General features: G+C 49.6%; 1 protein-coding gene across 1 annotated transcript in view; it reads right to left on the reverse strand.

Annotated features, from left to right (window-relative positions):
- MMS19 (MMS19 homolog, cytosolic iron-sulfur assembly component) overlaps positions 1 to 25,034 on the reverse strand; it is a 91,804-nt gene continuing 66,770 nt past the window's right edge. Inside the window, exons 21-31 of the mRNA XM_040361215.1 lie at positions 23,684 to 23,786; positions 20,302 to 20,376; positions 19,316 to 19,442; positions 16,736 to 16,836; positions 14,754 to 14,810; positions 10,919 to 11,105; positions 10,719 to 10,801; positions 7,048 to 7,212; positions 5,000 to 5,059; positions 3,030 to 3,130; positions 1 to 595 (exon numbers count right to left, since the gene is read on the reverse strand). Of these exons, the coding sequence (XP_040217149.1) occupies positions 568 to 595; positions 3,030 to 3,130; positions 5,000 to 5,059; positions 7,048 to 7,212; positions 10,719 to 10,801; positions 10,919 to 11,105; positions 14,754 to 14,810; positions 16,736 to 16,836; positions 19,316 to 19,442; positions 20,302 to 20,376; positions 23,684 to 23,786 (1,087 nt within the window). The 3' untranslated portion in view covers positions 1 to 567. The remainder of the gene's footprint in view (positions 596 to 3,029; positions 3,131 to 4,999; positions 5,060 to 7,047; positions 7,213 to 10,718; positions 10,802 to 10,918; positions 11,106 to 14,753; positions 14,811 to 16,735; positions 16,837 to 19,315; positions 19,443 to 20,301; positions 20,377 to 23,683; positions 23,787 to 25,034) is intronic.

The raw sequence follows: 25,034 nt of genomic DNA on the forward strand, positions 1-25,034 counted from the left end.
CCTCCCCGGGGGCACAAAATAACTGCCAGGTCTGTGTACATGACAGGTACTCTTCCATCATAGTCTGGGTCCTCCATATCCAGTTCTGTGACCTGAAAGAACAAGCGACATTCAGCCAAACCACGCACACACACACACACACAAACCCCTGTGGTTTCCTACTCGGAGCGAGCCACAAGGCTGGCACTCATTAAATCATAGAACTATACAATTTACATTATATATTTATATATATAGATTTAGTAGACTAGCTCTCCTCCTAGATATGCCAGATTTTCCTCAGAATGTAAACTTGTGCTAATATCATTGAAGTGCAAAGGACGCAACGCGTTGGGGAGGGGGGAGGGTTGGGTGTCAGATGCAGCCTAGTACTCAAATGGTAAAATAAAAAAAGATGGAATGCCAGGGGGAGGGAGGGGGGGGGATGCAGTCCTTATCATCGTACGAGATGAAGACGTGGCTAAACAAGATGGCACTGAAGTCATGGCGTTTGGACAGGTCAGTAGGTTAGTGGCATCCTGGTTAGATTGTCTCCGTGCAAAGAAACTCGCGTCCCCCGGGATGTCCTCAGCTTCCAGGAGTTCCGATCAGGAACCTTAAAAGAGAAAAAAATATTTAATATAAGTCATTTTACAGAATTGGACAGAACACATAACAGGCTTTAGTCTTGCCTAAAGTACACCTATTGGGTCTGTGATTGGTAATGCCCAAGTGCAGCCAAAAAAAAACCCAAAAAACAAAAACCATAAAAAACATAAAAAAAATTAAAAAACATTAAAAACAGCAGCAAACAAAAAACCCCAGAAAAATCAGCACAAGGCACGGCTGTGCACATTGACAATATACTGCGGGACAGAAAGACTTCAATGCTTTCCATTGTTATATGAAACAAAGCGTCCCGTCATGTGTACTTCCATGTTGATCCCTGACAGCCAATCACATGGAGCCTTTTCTCTCCTCTAGTAAACCCCCAAATGCTGAGCGTCGAGACCCAAAAGGATGTCATTGGGGGAGATAAAAGATCACACAGTAAAACCTTGGTTTGAGAGTAACTTGGTTTGAGAGCGTTTTGCAAGACAAAATGTTTTGATAATTTTTGCCTTGATATACAAGCGATGTCTTGATATAAGAGCAGCATCATGTCACCACTGAGTATAAAAAGAGAAGAGAGGCGCCTCTAAGTGTAGCAATATGGTGACATTTAAATGAAGATACAACATTTAGCAACTTATTGCTACACTTAGAGGCGCCTCTCTTCTCTTTTTTACCCTGTAAAAAAATAAAAAAAATGCTTTGATATACAAGTGCTTTGAATTACAAGCATGTTTCTGGAAGGAATTATCCTCGCAATCCAGGGTTTTACTGTATTTGCAAAATTGGCTTGCCTGGATATATTAACTACCGTATTTATCGGCGTATACTGCGCACTTTTTTGCCCTGAAATTCAGGGCAAAATCGTGGGTGCGTGAAATACACCGATACCCGCGCCGAGTTTGAACTACTGCGCCAGCATACACCGAGCGCAGTACACTCGTGTATAGTCGGGCAGGCTCGGGTTCTCTCGCAGTCACGTCCTGGACGTACAGGACATGACCGCGAGAGGAGCCGAGCCTGCCCGACTATACACGAGTGTACTGCGCTCGGTGTATGCCGGCGCAGTAGTTCAAACTCAGCTCCGCAGAAGGACGCCAGACCCGACGAGGAGGACACCACCGAAGCCGCAGACGGACGCCGGACCCGAAGAGGCCGCCGTGCAAGACACCAAAACCAAGTACTAAAATCTTTTTTTTACAGGAATGCTGGTCCACTTTAGGGGTGCACGCTATACGCCGGAGCGCGCAAAACACCCCGATAAATACGGTACTCAAGGAAAGGGCCTTTGTGAGTGAGTGAGAAACTTCTATAGCTCAACACATGCGAACTGAATAGCCTCTGGGCGCTTTGTCTGATATTTGTTATTTAAAAAAAAAAAAAAAAAATCAATATTTTCTTGCTAGAAAATTAGACGCCCCAAACTATATATAAATATATTTATTTTAGCAGAGACCCTAGAGAATAAACTGGTGATTGTTGCAATTTTTTATGTTGCCTGTGGAGGAGCGGCACGAAGGAAAGGTTTTAACACTTTAAGTGCTGTTAAATTCTGCCTAAATCTCCTGGTAGGAAGAAGCATAACCCTAATGTCAATGAAGGCTGTGTCCGTCTATGAACGGAAGAGAAAAAAAATTAAAAAAAAAAATTATAATATAATATATATATATATATATATATATATATATATATATATATATATATATATATATATATATATATAAAAAAATAAAAGTAAAATAAAAACACTTCAATGAATAAAAAAAAAAAAAAAGAATAAAAAAAAAAAAACACACACACATACATACATTATATAGTACACATACACGGCCCCCGTTCTCAGGACGTCATACGACCTCCACCCAGAATAACAGGGTTCCCCCGCCCAACAGTCATTTTACAATGGCGCAGTAGTTCACCACTTGCCGACCAGCGCACGCACTTTTACGTCGGCAGAATGGCACAGACAGGCAAATGGGCGTACAGGTACGTCCCTTTAAATTCTCGCCACGTGGGCGCGCCCCTGCTTCGAGCTCCGTGTCCCTCAGACTCGATGTTCACCGATCGTGTCACGGAGCTGCAGAACGGGGGGGGATGCCTGTGTAAACAAGCATCTCCCTGTTCTGTCTAGTGACAAGTACACTTATCGTCTGCTCCCTGTCATCAGGAGCAGTGATCGGTGACGTGTCACGGCAAGCCACACACCCACACAGTTAGAAGCACTCCCTGGGACACACTAAACCCCCTTCCACGCCCCCTAGTGGTTAACCCCTTCCCTGCCAGTGTCATTTACAGAGTAATCAGTGCATTTTTATACCGCTGATCGCTGTATAAATGGTCCCAAAATAGTCTCAGAAGTGTCCGATGCGTCCGCCATAAAGACGCAATCACAATAAAAATCGCAGATCGCCTATTAGAGTGACGTTATCTCAGCTTACCACTGACAGCGCGCCTCCACCGCCTCCTTCCTCACCAATCTCTTCTTATCATCCAGAGGCTTCGCTAAGGCACGGATAACTTGCTGCTTGTGAGGCAGGAGCTGCAAATACGAGACATTCAATGAACTATTTTTTTTCTTCTTACATTCCTTCCAAATTAAATTAGAAACAGTTTTTAACCACTTCCCTTCCGGAGAGAATTTGCGCAACAATTTTGAGAACCAAAAAAAAAAAAACACATCAAAGTTAGCCCAATTTTTTTTGCATAATGTGAAAGATGATGTTACGCCGAGTAAAAAGATACCCAATATGTCACACTTTAAAATTGCGCACACTCATTGAATTGCGCCAAACTTTGGTACTTAAAAAAAAAAAAATCTTAATTGTTTTTTTTACATGTTACCTGTTTAGAGTTACAGAGGAGGTCCAGTGTTAGAATGGTTGCTCGCGCTCTAACGCACGTGGCGATACCTCACATGTGTGGTTTGAACAGCGTTTACATATGTGGGCGGGACTTAAGTGTATATTTGCATCTGAGTGCGAGCTACCGGGGGACAGGGGCGTTTTAGATTATTTACATTTTTAACTTTTTGGCGATGGGCAATGACAGGCGGCTGGCGATGGGCAATGACAGGCGGCTGGCTATGGGCAATGACAGGCGGCTGGCTATGGGCAATGACAGGCGGCTGGCTATGGGCAATGACAGGCGGCTGGCTATGGGCAATGACAGGCGGCTGGCTATGGGCAATGACAGGCGGCTGGCTATGGGCAATGACAGGCGGCTGGCTATGGGCAATGACAGGCGGCTGGCTATGGGCAATGACAGGCGGCTGGCTATGGGCAATGACAGGCGGCTGGCTATGGGCAATGACAGGCGGCTGGCTATGGGCAATGACAGGCGGCTGGCGATGGGCAGCACTGATGAGGTACTGACAGGTGTTACGGTGGGCAGGGATGGGCACTGTGGTGGGCAGGGATGGGCACTGTGGTGGGCAGGGATGGACACTGTGGTGGACAGGGATGGACACTGTGGTGGACAGGGATGGACACTGTGGTGGGCAGGGATGGACACTGTGGTGGGCAGGGATGGACACTGTGGTGGGCAGGGATGGACACTGTGGTGGGCAGGGATGGACACTGTGGTGGGCAGGGATGGGCATTTGCATAGTTTATTATTGGGGCACTGGTTTGCAGGTGATTTGTACATTTGAGGGGCTGATAATCAATGTGCCGATTATCAGCACAGACCACCCCCTCTGACAGGGAAGGCCGTCAATCAGCTCTCTCCCTGTCAGTGCGAACCGAGGAATACCGTTTACCGGCACTTCCTGCTTCAAACGATGATCAGCTGTGATTGGTCACAGCTGATCACGTGGTAAGAAGCCTCTGTCAGATACTGCAGCTGCTGACTTTTAAAATCAGGACACCTACCTGTCCAGGACGCCCGCAATGTCCTTACCCGAAGCTGATCTGTCCCTCGGCTCTCGGGTGGGGGCGCCGCCATCTTTGGTAAGGGAATCAGGAAGTGAAGTGGCCTGGTTCCCTACCGCACATATGCGCGACTCGCGCTGTGCAATCCCACTGGTCCCTGCTATTTTGGGACCTGTGCGTCTCCCAGAAGACAGCGGGGGTGGGACGGAGGAGGCGCCGGACGTGGCGTAGGTCACCGCAGTGATCTATGCCTGGAAATGGGAGCAAATACCTGTATTAGACAGGTATCTGCTCCCTCCCCCCTTAAAGGTGCCAAATGTGAAACGGGGGGAGAAGCGGAAGTTCGCTTTAAGTCCATGGCAGATCAGTGGGAGCCCGGCGTGCGAGTGCGCCCCCTAGTGTTGGATCACGTACTAGGTACACGAGCCCGCGCAGCAGAGCCACCTCTGCCGCCATATATACATAAAAGTTATATGGACAGCAAGTGGTTACACTTGGCTGCGTTATATGGAAAGGGGGGGGGGGTGGTGGTATCTTACCATAGGCAATGGGAGCTTTGTGAGGGCCAGCATACACTTCAGAGCTTCAATCCGAACGGCCTGGAAATAATAATAAAAATATAAAAACACAATAAAATGTTAAACAACCGGAAATCTACATTTAAAATTTTACAAATGTATTTTTATTTACATATATCTAAGGCCTCATTCAGAAAGGAGGCGTACAGAAGGAGCACACCCCGCGTGAGGGCGGAGTTTTGCCGACACAACTGTTCCATGCATTCCAGTGCAGGCCGTCCCCATTCATGTCAACTGGGACACAGCCGCTGCTCCCAACTCTAAATCCATGGGGGGGAGGGGGGGTGGGCGGGGCGTATGCCCCCGAAACTTACACTTTGGGGGACCTGCACTCACATGGATGTCATATTGGGAGCCGCTGCTGTGTCCCGATTAACATGAATGGGACGGCCTCCACTGGGATGGAACCACTAGAGAAAAAAAATACACGCCCTTCACTTTGGGGTAGGCTTAACCCCCTTCAATACCGGGAAGTTTCACCCCCTTCCTGCCCAGGACAACTTTCAGCGATGCCGCACTTTGAATGACAAAGTTGCGCGGTCATGCAACACTGTACTGTAGCACAATATAGGGGAATTGCCCTTTTTTCTACTCCCCTTCTTATTAGATATATTTTCTCCTTTATTTATTTTTTATATTTTTTATTTTTTTCTTCACATTTAATGTATTTACACAATAAGGGGAATTATTCCCCCTAGAATATTCTTGTCTGAGTACTCACCTTTCATGATCTAGGGGAGGGGGGTATGGAAGGGGAAGGAACTGGAATGTATGTGAGTTTGGGTATGTGTGTGAATGTGTATGTGTGCAAGTATATGTGTATGTGTATATATATATATATATATATATATATATATATATATATATATATATATATATATATATATATATATATATATATATATATATATATATATATATATATATATATATATGTATGTATGTATGTATGTATGTATGTATGTATGTATGTATGTGTATATATGTATATTTTTTTTTTTTCTCCTCTTTTTTCTTTCCCTCCTTTTTTTTATCTCTCTAATGTTTCGCTACCCCGTGCCCCCATCTCCCCCACCTATCCCGCCCCCCCTCCATTAGGGGCTTTGGAGCCCTCTCACCCGGTGTTCCTCATAGAGAATACAATGGGAAAATTAGACCTGGAGGCAAAATGGGAAAGAATATTCTTGAAGAAGTACTGTCTGAAGATGTCTCCCCTTTTATCTCTTTTATCTCTATTAGTGTAAGGGGTACCTACTCGAGACCATGTATGTTGTTAGTCTATATGTTGATTTTATGTTGTATTTATTGTAATGTCTAGAAAAAATATAATAAAAGAATTTGATAAAAAAAATAAAGGGATGAGGTGGCAACCCTAGTTCCGGCTATGAAGCCTTCATCAAAGCAATGCTTTGGTGAAGGCTTCTTAGACGAAACGCGTCAGTGTATAGCCTGTACCCGTGTAACTAATAAAGTACTTTTATTCAAGAAAAAAAAAAAACACCACGAGGGGGGGGGTGCGTGTTTATTTTTTGCTAAACAAATTAAAAAAGACGGGATAAAATGGGGCCGTGCTAATGAGGCTGCGCTGATGGGCGCTGATGGGGCTGCACTGATGAGGATGGACATTGCTCTGATAATCAGGGTAAATGTGCCCTGTCAGAATCATCGGTTACCGGCTCTCCTCATGCTGTGAGGAAAGGAAGGCCGATAACTTGCAAGCTTGTTTACCATGTGATCACAGACTCCAATCACAGCTGATCACATCGTAAAGGGTCGCTGTGATTGGCCCTTTACCGCAATCTGTGGTTAGCTACATCCAAAAAGGACACAGTAATCACAAAGCATGCCAGGTGCGTTCCCCCAGGGGGGTCAGTTCGGGAAGGCCCCCAAAGAACTGAACAACTGAGCTGTAGCCATCTTTTGGCCATAGGGCGGTCCAGAAGTGGTTCCAGCGCATCTCCATGCAACCCCTCCCCCTTTGTTTAACCCCCCCCCCGCCATGTACATACCATGCTGGGACTGCAGGTCAGGAGGAGGAGCTTCCTGATGAGGGTGTCGATGTGAATATTTAGGATATCCGCAGCATCCAGCAGAAGGGGCTCCAGGCAGGTCAGGGTGGACAGTTGGACGATGCGGTCAGAGCAGGAGAGGGCCTCCAACAGCAGAGAGACCAGCTACACGGGGAACATATAAGAGGAATAAACAGCGACTACCGGAAGGAGGAATCTCATCACAGTGTACGTCCTTCACAGAACCCCGCCCCCCCATGCACAGCCAATAGGCCACAGAAAATAGAGTATGGTCCAAGGACTGGTCTCATGTGCCCAGATTCACGAAGAGGGCGCATCTTTTGGCCGGCGTAGAGCATCTCATTTGCGCTACGTCGACGTAAAATAGAGAGGCAAGTACAGTATTCACAAAGCACTTGCTCCGTAAGTTACGGCGGCGTAGCGTAAATGGACCGCCGTAAGCCCGCCCAATTCAAAGTACGCCGGTAGTGGGCGTGTTGTATTAAAATGAATCGTGACCCCATGTAAATGAAGCGCGGAACGAATGGCGCATGCTCAGAATCAAGTCAAATTTACGCCCCAAGATACGACGGCTCAATGGCAACGACGTGAACGCAAACTACGCCCAGCCCCATTCACGTACGACTTACGTAAACGACGTAAAATCCGATGGCAGTTCCGACGTCCATACCCTAACATGACTTCGACCAGCTATTTGGTGGTTTATCTTTACGCCGGACGTACGCCTTACGTAAACGGGGTATACTCATGCAACGGGCGCAAGTACGTTCGTGAATCGGCGCATCTTGGTCATTTGCATATTCGATGCGTAAATAAATGGAAGCGCCCCTTGCGGCCAGCGTAAATATGCGCCCTAGATACGACGGCGTAGGAGACTTACGTCGGTCGGATGGAGCCAGAATTCAGGCGTATCTGGTTTCAAGAATACGGCGCATAGATACGACGGCGCATCCATGGACTTACGCGGCGTATCAGTAGATACGTCGGCGTAAGTCTTTGTGAATCCGACTAATGGTCTTTACTAGATTAGCCCACCAATAATCAGCATTGCATTGACACTTTCAAGATCAATGGTGGTGGTAAAACCCTATGGATGAGCCGCGGCTTTACCACCCCCCCCCCCCCACCCAATCCCTACCCTCCTTTAGCTGCTGAGGCAGCAACCAATGGAGTATACATGCCATAGCAGGAATTAAGCCCCTTGTTGCTTTTGGTGGGTGCTGCCGCCTGCCAATCTTGACCCATTCAAGTAAATAGGGTCACTCGGCAAGCGCCCCACAACTGCATGCTTCTGCATAATAAAAAGGGTAATTTTACACCAGCGGCGGGGCGGGCCTGCTCACAGACCCCCCTGCTGATCGGGGTGGATGAACTATTCGTGTCTGCCCAATCTATGCAGAGGGGACAAGGACAGAGCCCACTCTGCTGCCCGCCCACACCCATACACTCTGCCGCCCGCCTACACCCTCTGCTGCCCGCCCATACACTCTGCTGCCCGCCCGCCCACACCCATACACTCTGCTGCCCGCCCGCCCACACCCATACACTCTGCTGCCCGCCCGTCTACACCCATACACTCTGCCGCCCGCCTACACCCTCTGCTGCCCGCCCGCAACCATACACTCTGCTGCCCGCCCACACCCATACACTCTGCCGCACACGCCCGTCTGCACCCATACACTCTGAAGCACACGCCCGTCTGCACCCATACACTCTGCTGCCCGCCCACACCCATACACTCTGCTGCCCGCCCGCCCACACCCATACACTCTGCTGCCCGCCCGTCTACACCCATACACTCTGCTGCCCGCCCGTCTACACCCATACACTCTGCTGCCCGCCCACACCCATACACTCTGCTGCCCGCCCACACCCATACACTCTGCTGCCCGCCCACACCCATACACTCTGCTGCCCGCCCACACCCATACACTCTGCTGCCCGCCCACACCCATACACTCTGCTGCCCGCCCGCCTGCCTACACCCATACACTCTGCTGCCCGCCCGCCTGCCTACACCCATACACTCTGCTGCCCGCCCGCCTACACCCATACACTCTGCTGCCCGCCCGCCTACACCCATACACTCTGCTGCCCGCCCGCCTACACCCATACACTCTGCCGCACACGCCCACACCCATACACTCTGCTGCCCGCCCGCCTACACCCATACACTCTGCTGCCCGCCCGCCTACACCCATACACTCTGCTGCCCGCCCGCCTACACCCATACACTCTGCTGCCCGCCCGCCTACACCCATACACTCTGCTGCCCGCCCGCCTACACCCATACACTCTGCCGCACACGCCCGCCTGCACCCATACACTCTGCCGCACACGCCCGCCTGCACCCATACACTCTGCCGCACACGCCCACACCCATACACTCTGCCGCCCGCCCACACCCATACACTCTGCCGCCCGCCCACACCCATACACTCTGCCGCCCGCCCACACCCATACACTGTGCTGCCCGCCCACACCCATACACTCTGCCGCCCGCCCGTCTACACCCATACACTCTGCCGCCCGCCCGTCTACACCCATACACTCTGCCGCCCGCCCGTCTACACCCATACACTCTGCTGCCCGCCCGTCTACACCCATACACTCTGCTGCCCGCCCGCCTACACCCATACACTCTGCCGCACACGCCCGCCTGCACCCATACACTCGGCTGCCCACCCATACACTCTGCTGCCCGCCCACACCCATACACTCTGCCGCCCGCCCACACCCATACACTCTGCCGCCCGCCCACACCCATACACTCTGCCGCCCGCCCACACCCATACACTCTGCCGCCCGCCCACACCCATACACTCTGCCGCCCGCCCACACCCATACACTCTGCCGCCCGCCCGTCTGCACCCATACACTCTGCCGCCCGCCCGTCTGCACCCATACACTCTGCCGCCCGCCCGTCTACACCCATACACTCTGCCGCCCGCCCGTCTACACCCATACACTCTGCCGCCCGCCCGTCTACACCCATACACTCTGCCGCCCGCCCGTCGACACCCATACACTCTGCTGCCCGCCCGTCGACACCCATACACTCTGCTGCCCGCCCGTCTACACCCATACACTCTGCTGCCCGCCCGTCTACACCCATACACTCTGCTGCCCGCCCGTCTACACCCATACACTCTGCTGCCCGCCCGTCTACACCCATACACTCTGAAGTAGGCGACTTGTGTCCGTTTACACCCGCTGATCCATAGGAATGTGCCGCTCACCAACCCAATGCATTAGTATGTAGATGAATGTGGACTCCGCCCTTACCGCTCCAGCCACCCCATGACATGTTTCACCAAGCCCTGCTGAGCAGGTGAAAAACATGTCAGGGGGGCGTGGCTGGAGCGGTGAGGGCGGAGTCCACATTCATTTACATAGTAATACATTGGATTGATGAGCGGCGCCTTTTCTGCTCTGATAGTTTTTGCTGAAAAGGTGTTTAGCCCGAAGAATGAAAACAAACGCAGCCATCACATCTAAGGGCTGGTAAGCTGCAAAGTATTCGATTTTTGTTCTCGGGTTTAGTCATTTCTTTGCCCGTCTGTGTGCTCTTTGGACTTTTCTCAATCTGATTCCTTTTGTTGGTTGCCCCGCCCCCACAAACGACTGCGAACAATACGATCGGCACTTACCGATGGCAGCTCTGTCAGGAGAACCTGCTTTGGCAGACAGTTCAGCACATGAGATAATGCTTTCAGGTAATTTGGTTTATTATCTACAGAAGAAGAAAATAAAAAATAAACATGAGAGGAGCAGAAGAGCAATACATCAGCAAACTTCATCCCAATACAATTCACGTCTCCAACCGAGCGAAGAGCACAAAACTCATTACTTTCATTAGCAGAGTGAAATCCCTCCACTAGTTTGGGGACGTTCTCTGTGAAGAACCTCTGGCGGAACATGATCCGGATATCCGCGTGGCACGCCTTGTTCAGGATATCCGGAGATTCCGAGACCAGGAGAGAGAACATGTCAGCAGCCAGCGGGCCCAGATCCCCATCACACAGCAAGCCGATCATCTGAGGAAAGAAAGTAACATTATAAACATTGATCAGGAGAGAGATACAAAGTAACATTGTTTATAAACATTGATCAGGAGAGAGATACAAAGTAACATTGTTTATAAACATTGATCAGACGAGGAGAGAGAGAGAGAGAGAGAGAGAGAGAGAGAGAGAGAGATAGGATAGATAGGAGAGAGAAAGTAACATTGCTTATAAACATTGATCAGACAGGGAGGAGAGAGTGTAACATTGTAAACATTGATGAGAGAGAGAGAGAGAGAGAGAGAGAGAGAGAGAGAGAGAGAGAGAGAGAGAGAGAGAGAGAGAGAGAGAGAGAGAGAGAGAGAGAGAGAGAGAGAGAAAGAGAAAGAGAAAGAGAAAGAGAAAGAGAAAGAGAAAGAGAAAGAGAAAGAGAAAGAGAAAGAGAAAGAGAAAGAGAAAGAGAGAGAGAGAAAGAGAGAGAGAGAAAGAGAGAGAGAGAAAGAGAAGAGAAAGTAACATTGTTGATAAACATTGATTAGACAGGGGGAGAAGAGAGAGATAAGGTAACATTGTGTATAAACATTGATCAGACGGAAAGAGAGAGAGAGAGAGAGAAAGTAACATTGTTTATAAACATTAATCAAATGGAGGGGGCGGGGGGAGAGAGCAAGAGAGAAACATTGTTTATAAGCATTGATCAGGAGAGAGAGAGAGAGAGAGAGAGAGAGAGAGAGAGAGAGAGAAAGAAAGAAAGAAAGAAAGAAAGAAAGAAAGAAAGAAAGAGAGAGAGAGAGAAGAGAAGAGAGAGAGATACAAAGTAAAAAGGGGGCAATACACGGTATTAAGAACTGGGGTATGTAAACTTTTGATCAGGGTCATTTGGACAGTCTGTTGTGGAAACTGACAGCTGATGAAGGAAAAACCTCCATTTACATACAGAGGTTATCAGCAGTTGAGGTCAGAAGCTTTTTTTTAAAGATAAACTCAGGAAACTCCCAGAGAAAACATGTAAATTATTAACTATTTCAGCCATTCTGTGAGAAGAGTGTGCTTTAACTATGGAGCCTCTCTCTCCTCAGCCAGCGTCTCTCTCTCTCTCAGCCAGCGTCTCTCTCTCTCTCTCTCAGCCAGCGTCTCTCTCTCTCTCTCTCAGCCAGCGTCTCTCTCTCTCTCTCTCCTCAGCCAGCGTCTCTCTCTCCTCAGCCAGCGTCTCTCTCTCTCTCTCCTCAGCCAGCGTCTCTCTCTCTCTCTCCTCAGCCAGCGTCTCTCTCTCCTCAGCCAGCGTCTCTCTCTCCTCAGCCAGCGTCTCTCTCTCCTCAGCCAGCGTCTCTCTCTCCTCAGCCAGCGTCTCTCTCTCTCTCTCTCTCCTCAGCCAGCGTCTCTCTCTCTCTCTCTCCTCAGCCAGCGTCTATCTCTCTCTCTCTCCTCAGCCAGCGTCTATCTCTCTCTCTCCTCAGCCAGCGTCTATCTCTCTCTCTCCTCAGCCAGCGTCTATCTCTCTCTCTCCTCAGCCAGCGTGTCTCTCTCTCTCTCTCCTCAGCCAGCGTCTCTCTCTCTCCCCTCAGCCAGCGTCTCTCTCTCTCCCCTCAGCCAGCGTCTCTCTCTCTCCCCTCAGCCAGCGTCTCTCTCTCTCCCGCTCTCCTCAGCCAGCGTCTCTCTCTCTCCCGCTCTCCTCAGCCAGCGTCTCTCTCTCTCCCTCTCTCCTCAGCCAGCGTCTCTCTCTCTCCCTCTCTCCTCAGCCAGCGTCTCTCTCTCCTCAGCCAGCGTCTCTCTCTCTCTCCTCAGCCAGAGTCTCTCTCTCTCTCCTCAGCCAGCGTCTCTCTCTCTCTCTCTCCTCAGCCAGCGTCTCTCTCTCTCCTCAGCCAGCGTCTCTCGCTCTCTCTCCTCAGCCAGCGTCTCTCGCTCTCTCTCCTCAGCCAGCGTCTCTCTCTCCTCAGCCAGCGTCTCTCTCTCCCCTCAGCCAGCGTCTCTCTCTCTCCCGCTCTCCTCAGCCAGCGTCTCTCTCTCTCCCGCTCTCCTCAGCCAGCGTCTCTCTCTCTCCCGCTCTCCTCAGCCAGCGTCTCTCTCTCCCGCTCTCCTCAGCCAGCGTCTCTCTCTCTCTCCCGCTCTCCTCAGCCAGCGTCTCTCTCTCTCTCCCGCTCTCCTCAGCCAGCGTCTCTCTCTCTCTCCCGCTCTCCTCAGCCAGCGTCTCTCTCCCTTTCCCGCTCTCCTCAGCCAGCGTCTCTCTCTCCCTTTCCCGCTCTCCTCAGCCAGCGTCTCTCTCTCTCTCCTCAGCCAGCGTCTACCTCCCTTTCCCGCTCTCCTCAGCCAGCGTCTCTCTCTCCCTTTCCCGCTCTCCTCAGCCAGCGTCTCTCTCTCTCTCTCTCTCCTCAGCCAGCGTCTCTCTCTCTCTCCTCAGCCAGCGTCTCTCTCTCTCTCTCTCCTCAGTCAGCGTCTCTCTCTCTCTCTCTCTCCTCAGCCAGCGTCTCTCTCTCTCTCTCCTCAGCCAGCGTCTCTCTCTCTCTCTCTCCTCAGCCAGCGTCTCTCTCTCTCCCGCTCTCCTCAGCCAGCGTCTCTCTCTCCCGCTCTCCTCAGCCAGCGTCTCTCTCTCCCTTTCCCGCTCTCCTCAGCCAGCGTCTCTCTCCCTTTCCCGCTCTCCTCAGCCAGCGTCTCTCTCTCCCTTTCCCGCTCTCCTCAGCCAGCGTCTCTCTCTCCCTTTCCCGCTCTCCTCAGCCAGCGTCTCTCTCTCCCTTTCCCGCTCTCCTCAGCCAGCGTCTCTCTCTCCCTTTCCCGCTCTCCTCAGCCAGCGTCTCTCTCTCCCTTTCCCGCTCTCCTCAGCCAGCGTCTCTCCCTTTCCCGCTCTCCTCAGCCAGCGTCTCTCCCTTTCCCGCTCTCCTCAGCCAGCGTCTCTCTCTCTCTCTCCAGCCAGCGTCTCTCTCTCTCTCTCCTCAGCCAGCGTCTCTCTCTCTCTCCTCAGCCCGCGTCTCTCTCTCTCCCCCTTTCAGCCCGCGTCTCTCTCTCTCTCTCCCTTTCAGCCCGCGTCTCTCTCTCTCAGCCCGCGTCTCTCTCTCTCTCCCTTTCAGCCCGCGTCTCTCTCTCTCCCTTTCAGCCCGCGTCTCTCTCTCCCTTTCAGCCCGCGTCTCTCTCTCCCTTTCAGCCCGCGTCTCCCTCTCCCTCAGCCCGCGTCTCCCTCTCCCTCAGCCCGCGTCTCCCTCTCCCTCAGCCCGCGTCTCCCTCAGCCCGCGTCTCCCTCAGCCCGCGCCTCCCTCTCCCTCAGCCCGCGCCTCCCTCAGCCCGCGCCTCCCTCTCCCTCAGCCCGCGCCTCCCTCAGCCCGCGCCTCCCTCAGCCCGCGCCTCCCTCTCCCTCAGCCCGCGCCTCCCTCTCCCTCAGCCCGCGCCTCCCTCTCCCTCAGCCCGCGCCTCCCTCTCCCTCAGCCCGCGCCTCCCTCTCCCTCAGCCCGCGTCTCCCTCTCCCTCAGCCCGCGTCTCCCTCTCCCTCAGCCCGCGTCTCCCTCTCCCTCAGCCCGCGTCTCCCTCTCCCTCAGCCCGCGTCTCCCCCTCTCTTTCAGCCCGGGACGCTCTCTGCCCGTGTCCCCCCCCCTGCAGGCAACAATGTGGTGAAAATTATGTTTCTCCATATCTTACATGTTCCTCTTTAGGAACGCCCTATAAAAACGCTGTGAGAATTCAGGAATAATTCACCTTTTTAGTCAGCTGCCCGTTCAGGGGGTGGTACCGCAGAATCAGTGCTTTGGTCACCTGCAAGAGTCACAACATCCGTCATCAGAAGTATCACTTCATATTTATTACAATTATCTGATCTCAACGTTCCTATGAAAATACATTCCAAGGTTGGCGGTCAAGTCCTGAAGGAATTTGTTGAACTGTCAGATCATCTTCAGTATCAAATCTGGGACTACGCGTTTCGTCACGCTCTCAGGGAGGCCATAGAAGGCCGATATCTCCCCGATAATGACAGGAAATAGTCATCTGTCAATGGAGCCCTGGGACATGAAAGTGACCGCGGTCTATACACGAATAAAGAATAAGAAAGACAGTGGAGAGGGATTAGACCCCCTGTCAGTTTTTATTGCCGTCTGTGTCCCATTAGGGAGATTCACCTTCTTCTATTTCTCCCGTTTACCATCATTGCAAGAGAAACTATAAGAAAATCCCAAATTTAGGGAAACTTAATAGGAGGGGAAATCTTCCAATGAGGACACTAGTTCTGGTGACACCCAAGGAATTCCCTTATTTGCAGGAATTTCCTCTCACTTCCTGTTTTGGTTATGGGACAGGAAGTGAAGGGAAATCTCCACAATGGGACACAGACGGCACAAAAAAACAAAAAAATTAAGTTTTGCCTATAGGGCCAATTTATTTCTTCTCACTTCTATATAGAAATGTGAAGGATCAGGTGCAATGGCATGTTCCTCCAAAACTTGAACAGGTATAGCCAATATTATGTACAGTGCCTGGAAAAAGTATTTATACCCCCTTTTCTCATGTTACAACCAAAAAACGTTAAAGTATTTTATTGGGATCTTATGTGATGGACCAACACAAAGTGTCACATAATTGTGAAGTGAAAGGAAAATGATACAAATAAATATGTGAAAAGTGTGGGGGAGGGGCATTTGTATGGCGTCCCCTGGAGTCAATACTTTGTAGAACTCCCCTCCCTCCCCCACATGGCTTCTCGCAAACAGGACTTCTTATGTCTTTCTTTCTCCAATGTCTTTCTTCTTGTCACTCTTCCATAAAGGGCAGATTTGTGGAGAGACCACTAATAGTTGTTCTGTGGACAGATTCTCCCCCCTGAGCTGTGCAGCTCCTCCAGAGTTACCATGGACCTATTGGCTGCTTCTCTGATGAATGCTCTCCTTGCCCGGCCCATTTTGGTGGAGGGCCATGTCTCGGTAGGTTTGCGGTTGTGCCATACTCTTTCCCATTTTCCGATGATGGATTGAACAGAAGCTCCGTGAGATCTTCAAAGCTTGGGAGATTTTTTTATTTTTTATAACCGAACCCTGCTTTATACTTCTCCACAACTTTATCCCTGACCTGTCTGGTGTGTTCCTTGGCCTTCATGATGCTGTTTGTTCATAAAGGTTCTCAACCTCTGTCCTCAAGTACCCCCAACAGGGAAATTTAAAGAAAATCCCGAAATCTGAGTTGCCCCCAGAAGTAAGAGGGGAAATCTTCCAATGGGGACACGGGTTCTGGTGACCTGAAGGTTCTAAGGGATTCCTTTATTTGTATAGATTTCCTCTCACTTCCTGTTTTGGCTATGGGGCAGGAAGTGAAGGGAGATCTCAGTGTTTAACGGTTTGCCTCAGAGTCCAGCCTAAATAAGAAGCTGGACCTTGAGACTACCTGACCCTGGACACTAAGAATCTGACCCGCAGCGGACGGGACATCTCAGATATCAGGAAGATAAATAGACAGAAAACACAAATAGTTTGACAGGTAAAGAGGATCTCATAAATGTATTCCATCTCTGTGTTTAGCGGTTTGCCCCAGAGTCCCGCCTAAATAAGAAGCCAGAGAGCCTTGAGACTACCTGACCCTGGTCACTAATAATCTAAACTGCATTGGGACATCTTTAGACACTGAGAGATCAAAGGACAATATCACACAATCAGGAGCGTTTTTTTTTTTATTAACTAAGCCTTTGTTTTTACCCAGACAAGCAGCGTCATAGCTCGAGTCCTCGTGTGTTCATCCGCCAGGCCCAGCTCTATTTTACAAGATGCGCTCTGCAGCACATCATCCAGAAGATCCCCTGTAAGGAGCCAAACAAGTGGCAGAAATTTTATTTGTTAAAGCTTGGACATTATGGTCTGACTCGGCATCATTCACAGGCAGCTTCACTCTTAAAGCGGATCTCCACTCTAAAGTGGAGTCCCGCTGATCGGCACCCTCCCCCCCTCCGGTGTCACATTTGACACCTTTCAGGGGGGAGGGGGGTGCAGATACCTGTCTACAGACAGGTATCTGCACCCACTTCCGGCTCTACGATGCGGGAAAAAGACGGGTTTTTCCCTTGCTTCCCGTCCGTCCCCCGTTGTATGCTGGGAACACTCGGCTCCCAGCACACAGCGGGAGCCAATCGGCGGGCGCAGCGCGACTCGCGCATGCGCCGTAGGGAACCGGGCAGTGAAGCCGGAGCGCTTCACTTCCTGGTTCCCTCACCGTGGATGGAGGGGGGAGCAGCAGGGTGACGAGCGATCGGCTCGTCATCTGCTGCGATCACCGCTGGACTCCAGGACAGGTAAGTGTCCTTATATTAAAAGTCAGCAGCTGCAGTATTTGTAGCTGCTGGCTTTTAATATATTGTTTTAGTGGCACATCCGCTTTAAGACATGGAAGCTGCAGCCAACACAAATTTTACTTCAGCCAATTGCAGAAGAGGATTTTTTTTTTTTTTAGGTGCAACAAGAGAATGACTTTCCTAAGACTCCTTTGACACTGAGGCACAGGCGTTAAAAATATTTAAAAAAACAAACAAATATTTTCTACTTTCTGCTATAAAAGATCCAATAAAAAAAAAATAAAGTCCAAGATGTATTTATAAGTTTATGCTAAAATGTATTCTGCTACATATTTTTTTATAAAAAAAATAATAATATTCTCAATAAGTGTACAGTGGAACCTCAGATTGTGAGTAATGCGGTTAACAAGCATTTTGCAATACTAGCTTTTTTTTTTTTTTTTTTTTAAATCCTGACTCATTTTGCGAGGGTTGTCTCGCAAAACGAGCAGAATTCAAACCTGTTGCAGTACCACATTTGGCCTGAGGTGCGAGGGCGCTGGTGACATTTGGAGCCGTTCGGAAATACTCAGAAACACTCCGTTCGAGTGTTTAAGACTGCATCCGAATGTTCTCCAAGTATTACCGAGTCTCTCTGGCGCCCCCCCCCCACCTCTGGCCACATGCGGTATTGCATGCATTCGAAGTCAATGCGGAACAAATAATCTTCGTTTCCATTGGCTTTGATATGCGAGTGCTTTGGATTACAAACATTCTCCTGGAACGGATTATCCTCGTAATCCGAGGTTCCACTGTATATTGATTGGCTTGCGCAAAAGTTATCGCGTCTACAAAACTACGGGATAGATTCATCGCATTTTTATTTATTTATTGTACAGTAAAACCTTGGTTTGAGAGTAACTTGGTTTGAGAGTAACTTGGTTTGAGAGCGTTTTGCAAGACAAGCAAAATGTTTTAATACATTTTGCCTTGATATACAAGCGATGTCTTGATATAAGAGCGTCATGTCACAACCGAGTATAAAAAGAGAAGAGAGGAGCCTCTTAGTGTAGCAATATGGTTACATGTAATGAAGGAACAACATTTAGCAACTTATTGCTACACTTGGAGGCGCCTCTCTTCTCTTTTATACTCTGTAAAAAAAAAATACTTTGATATACAAGTGCTTTGGATTACAAGCACGTTTTTGGAACGAGTTATGAGGATAAAAACCAAGGATTTACTGTACTAGTAATGGTGGCGATCAGAGGCTCATAGCGGGACTGCGATATTGCGGTGGACAAATCAGACACTGACACTTTTCTGGGGAACAGTGACACCAATACAGTGATCAGTGCTAAAAAAAAATATGCACTATCACTGTACTAAGGGCACTGGCTGGAAAGACGTTAATATCAGGGGGGGGGGATCAGTGATCAAAGGGTTAAATGTATCCCTAGGGAGGGATTAATAACTGTGGGGGGGGGGGGGGCGTTAACCGAGTAGACAGAGATCTGTGTTCCTGTCTAGAACAAACAAAAAATCTCTGCCTTCCCTACTAACAGAACGGCGCTCTGCCTTGTTTGCATCAGCACAGCAGACTGCCTGTCGGAAAACGATCGGCGGGTCCCGGCAGACATTGGGTCCGCCGGATTTCGCCGATTGCTTCCTGTGGTGTCCAATCACAGCAGAAGCGGGTTCGGCCGTGTGTGTGCGCCCCCAGACCCGGAAGTGCAGAATGACGTACCTGTACGTGATTCTGCGCACAGGATCTGCCGCCCCCCGCAGTAAATGTACGTGGAGCGGTTTGGCAAGAGGTTAATAAAGCCACAAGGCTTCCTGTGAATGAAGACGAAGCACTCAGTCGGACTCAATGTTGTTTCGGCAGGAGACAGGAAGTCACTTGTACTGCCACCGAAACACACCAGTGCATAGTAAAAGTAACTGATAAATTCTACGGTACGTTTGCCCCCCCCCCAACAAACCTGGACCCCGGCCCTCACACACTTACCAGGGGGACATTTGTTGATCAAACCGGCAAAGCACTTGGCAGAGGAGGAGTAAGCAAACAGGCCGGCCCCCGACAGGCTCAGAGACAACAAATGCTGCAACAGACGGCTGAGATGAGGGATCTCCACCTGTGTACAGAATACAGCATTACACCAACGATCCCATTAACAATCAGCAAGGTTAAAGTGAAACTTCATTCTCCCAATCACCATAAACTCTCTGTAATCCTCATGCTGCTAGCAATGGTAAATAGATAGGCAGGGAAATGTCATACATCGCAAGAGACTTCATGGGATGAGGGGCTTTCTCCTGCCTGAGCTAAGGGCAAAATGGATTCCAAAAAGTAAAGGCTACATGAATTTTCTTGCCCTTACTTAAGATGGCTGCAGCCAGAAATGCTAGAGGGGAGGGGGTTGTTTTATAAAGTGATTTCTCGCCATAATAAAAGCATAGAGACAGGGGTGGATGGGGGAGGGTGAAGTATGGATGGAGTAGATTGCTCCGAATATATATATATGAAAAAAAAAAAACAAAAAAAAAAACACTTTAAAAGTGGACCTTGCACAAAAAAAAACACGTAATCACAAGAGAGGAGGGAAGCCGGCAGCGCTGTGGAAGGGGGGAGGGGGGGAGAGGAGGGAAGCCGGCAGCGCTGTGGAAGGGGGGAGGAGGGGGAGGGAAGCCAGTGGCGCTGCAGAAGGGGGAGAGGAGGGAAGCCGGCGGCGCTGCGGAAGGGGGAGAGGAGGGAAGCCGACGGCGCTGCGGAAGGGGGAGAGGAGGGAAGCCGACGGCGCTGCGGAAGGGGGAGAGGAGGGAAGCCGGCGGCGCTGCGGAAGGGGGGAGAGGAGGGAAGCCGCCGGCGCTGCGGAAGGGGGGAGAGGAGGGAAGCCGCCGGCGCTGCAGAAGCACTCTTTCCGATAACCTCCACTATGGGTACGTCTGCAATTTATAGCACGGCTCAATGAAATATTTGACAATAATACTCACATTTCTCGGTAAGGAACACACAAAGGCCATCAGAAGGGCAACTAGTCGGCTCTGGGGGGCTGTAGGGCCATCTGTCTGAAATCAGATAAAGAAAGTCAAATATAATGAACACCTGAAGACCCTCTATTACATGGCTGGTGGGGGCAAAAAAAAGCACCCCGTTCCAACCGCAAGAGAATGGTTCTGCCAGCGGGAGTATCCACGAGGGGGTCAAGTATTGTTGCATCCAAAGTGTGTCCTGAGCTATACAAAGCTTTTTTACATCAGTCACGTTGGGACCAAATTCAGGATGAGAATCGTGCACAGTTTAAAAGGGGCCCTGCCCTGAAAGGACTGCCATTTGCAGGAGGCAGCACAGTGGCTAAGTGGTTAGCACTTCCACCGAGCAGCACTGGGGTTGCCTGCAGCGACTTCCGCTTGGCAGGAGAGAGGGATATCTAGGTAAATGCGGCCACCATGTTCTCATCTGGTTCAAGTTGAGGGTACCCCATAGAGCAGTGGTTCTCAACGGTACTAGTACCCTGACCCCTTGATAAAATTTCCCAAGTTGTGGGGACCCCTAACAGTAAAATTATTTTCGCAGCGTGGGTTGTCAGCACCCAAGGCAAGACAAGAAATGTGTGCCTCTAACCCTCATACATTCAGCGCTCCCTGAGTCCCTTCCACTCATATACAGTAATAAAACCCCTTATGGTATGTTTTAGGATGTACCCCCTCTTTCTCTTTGCTCTTCTTTCCCCTTTATCTCTCTCCCTATCCTAAATTTCTTGATCCCAACCAACCCCCCCCCCCCCCCCCCGTTTTTTTGTTATTTATTTTATTCTCTCTCTTTGTTCCTCTCCCTTTCATGTATTCTCTATTTTTATTCCTTCTCTTACTCCTTGGTGGGGGGTGGGGGGATGGGATGCGTGGAAGTATTTGCAGGGAGTTGGCATCAGTGGCAGTGCTGGGGGGAGTTCTGATCGGCCAACTTAGGTGCTCTTGATCAAGATCATCTGCTGATCCCAGAACTGTAGTGGGGACTTTTAATGGCAACTCTAATCACAGGAAGTGTGACTCAATGTGCCTCCGACTTCACTGTGTCTCCAGCTCTATGGTGTCTCATAGCAGTGACACCTATGCTGAAATCAGGAGATTGGGTCTCCTCCAGTCCCTCCCACTTAACATTCCTCACCAGTCATCTGACCTCTAGTCTCTGCCCCCCAGCCATGCCGCAAACTGAATTGGTGGCTGCGAAGAGGCCGAGTTGGCGGCCGCAGGCTCCAGGAACAGCCCTGATGGGCGGCCGCAAAAAGTCTGGGAGAGGATTTGGTGACCCCTGGCAAATTGTCGTCCGACCCCAGGTTGAGAACCACTGCCATAGACATTCAGATATCCTTTCTGGATTTCCTTGGTTCACCAGCATGCTGTGTAATCTATTACAGTGGAACTTCGAATTACAAGGACAATCTGATCCAGGAGAACGCTCGTAATCCAAAGCACTCGCATATCAAAGCGAGTTTCCCCATAGAAGTCAATGGAAACTAAAATAATTTGTTCCGCATTGACTTCAATGGCATGCAATACCGCATGTAGCCAGAGGTGGGGGGAGCGCCGGAGAGCCTCTGAAATACTCAGGGACAGCTTAGCTGAACTCGGAAAGGCTCGGAAACTTCGAACCATTCCGAGTGTCACTGGCGCCCCTCGCACCTCTGGCCAAGTGCAGTGCTGCACACCCCATTTTTTTTGATCACTTTTATTACTATTACAAGGAATGTAAACATCCATTGTAATAGAAATGGTTAGCGACAGGTCCTCTTTATGGAGAGATGTGGGGTCAATAAGACATCTCTCCTCCAGGCTGGAAAGCATGAGATCGAGAAAAAATAAATAAATTAACCGATCTCGTGCTTACTAGCCACGATCGTGGCTTTGTTTACATCCGGAGTCCGAGCGTGATGTCATAACATCGCGCCCGGGCCTCCGACGGTCATAGAGATGACTGGTGACCACATCTGGTCACCGGAAATCTCTATGATCATCATCTGGCACTATATGATTCTTTCTCCGGGTCCCCCGATGGCACGGGAGAGCCTGGAGAAGCACCGGATGGCGGCGGGAAGGGACACATCTCCCCTCCCGTCGCCTATAAGAACGATCAAGAGGTGGAACTGCTGTTATGATCGTTCTTATCGTGCACAGATTTGCTGGCTGGAAAGAAGAATATCTGAATGATGTCTGTAGCTGCCCCCATCATTCAGATCTCCCCACTGGAAGTCCAGGACGTCACATGACGGCGTGCGGTAGGGAAATGGTTAACCACTTAAAGACCTTGACCCAGACCCAGATTTGGTGTTTGCAAGACTAAAACATTTTTTTCTGCTAGAAAATTACTTAAAACCCCCAAACATTATATATATTTTGTTTCTAACACCCTAGAGAATAAAATGGCGGTCATTGCAATACTTTTTGTCACACCGTATTTGCGCAGCAGTCTTACAAGCACACTTTTTTTAGGAAAAAATTAACTTTTTTTAATAAAAAAATAAAACAATAAATTTGGCCCATTTTTTTTATATATTGTGAAAGATAATGTTACGCCGAGTAAAATGATACCCAACATGTCACGCTTAAAAATTGCGCACGCTCGTGGCATGGTGTCAAACTTTTACCCTTAAAAATCTCGATAGGCGACGTTTAAAAAAAAAAAAAAAATGTTTCTTTAAGACGCTGGGCGGGACTGACGTTTTGACATCACTTCCGCCCAGCAGAGCTATGGGGACGGGTGAAGGACATTTTTCCCTCACTCGCACCCCCAGTCAGCTGCCGAACGGACCCGATCGACTCTGCCGCTACCGACGGCAACGGTAAGCGGCGGAGGGCGCGGGAGAGGGGCCCCTCTCCCGCCACCGATAACGGTGATCTCGCCACGAAGACCGCCGTTATCGTGTACAGGACCCTTAGCACTAAAGATGGATACCTCGGTTGTGGCAGCAGCTGCTGCCGTTACCGAGATATCCATCTTTAAAATTAGGACGTATATATACAGTGCAGGGTCTGGAAGTGGTTAAAGAAAAAAAAAAAAAAAAAATCTGGTAATTTTTAAATTGACGGCAACAACAAGTCTCAAAAAAGTTGTGACAAGGCAAACAAAAATCTGGAAAGTAAGCGGTAGTAACAAGGAAAAGCTGAAGAACAATCAAGCAACTCATTTAGTTAATTGGCAGCGGGTCAGTAACATGATTGGGTATAAAAAGAGCATCTTAGAGAGTCAGAGTGCCTCAGAAGTAAAGACGGGCCGAGGGGCACCAACCAGTGACAAGTTGCGTCTACAAATAAATGAACAATTTCAGAATAAAAGTTCCTCAATCTCATGTTATTCACTTAGAAGAAGTAGAAGTACCTGGAAGGGGTGGAATTTGGAGGTGAAGTTGTTTTCGGTGAGCACAGAAACGTCTCCGTCTAGGAAAAGGTTTACAATCTGGGAGACACTCGAAGACGCCAACCTAGAAGAAGACATCAAAGAGATCAAAAACCCGGGACTTGTATAGAACAGGTAATGAAATCTGCACTGGTGATGAACATCGGATACAATGCAGCGGGGTCCCGGCTCTCCCCAATGTCAGAGAAACTTCTACACCCGACATTCCCACTTCCTAAAACGTCCCTCATCCGAGGCCGGTTGTGTACTTCTCGCCTCTGGCAGACGGCTTTAGCCTTATTTTTGGAACACATTCAAAGTCTATTGTGAAAGGTCTACAGCGCATGCGTGGGTTTTGTAAAGTTAAGAAAACTTGATTCCTTCTCATCTATTTGAAATGATGAGGATAAACAATGGGGCACCCGGGGCAGGTTTGGTGGACATGACACTCTTTCCTGCGTTAGGAATCCATTCCTCCGAAGTGTAGAGGACGTGTACAATGATCACCAATCCAAGAAATCCAAATACCCCATTACTGCATCCCAAGACCATCACTTCATGTAATACAGAGGTCTCCAAACTGCGGCCCATGGGCCAGATGTGGCCCTTTGTTTGCTTTTATAAGGTCCTTGGGGCACTATTCCTCCCACTGACACCAATGACAGGACACTATTCCTCCCACTGACACCAATGATGGGACACTATTCCTCCCACTGACACCAATGACAGGACACTATTCCTCCCACTGACACCAATGACAGGACACTATTCCTCCCACTGACACCAATGATGGGACACTATTCCTCCCACTGACACCAATGATGGGACACTATTCCTCCCACTGACACCAATGATGGGACACTATTCCTCCCACTGACACCAATGAAGGGACACTATTCCTCCCACTGACACCAATGATGGGGACACTATTCCTCCCACTGACACCAATGACGGGGACACTATTCCTCCCACTGACACCAATGATGGGCCACTATTCCTCCCACTGACACCAATGATGGGACACTATTCCTCCCACTGACACCAATGATGGGGCACTATTCCTCCCACTGACACCAATGATGGGACATTATTCCTCCCACTGACACCAATGATGGGACATTATTCCTCCCACTGACACCAATGATGGGCCACTATTCCTCCCACTGACACCAATGATGGGACACTATTCCTCCCACTGACACCAATGATGGGACACTATTCCTCCCACTGACACCAATGATGGGACACTATTCCTCCCACTGACACCAATGATGGGACACTATTCCTCCCACTGACACCAATGATGGGACATTATTCCTCCGACTGACACCAA

The sequence above is a fragment of the Rana temporaria genome, chromosome 8, assembly GCF_905171775.1.
Source record: "Rana temporaria chromosome 8, aRanTem1.1, whole genome shotgun sequence".
In the NCBI taxonomy this organism is placed as follows: Eukaryota; Metazoa; Chordata; class Amphibia; order Anura; family Ranidae; genus Rana; species Rana temporaria.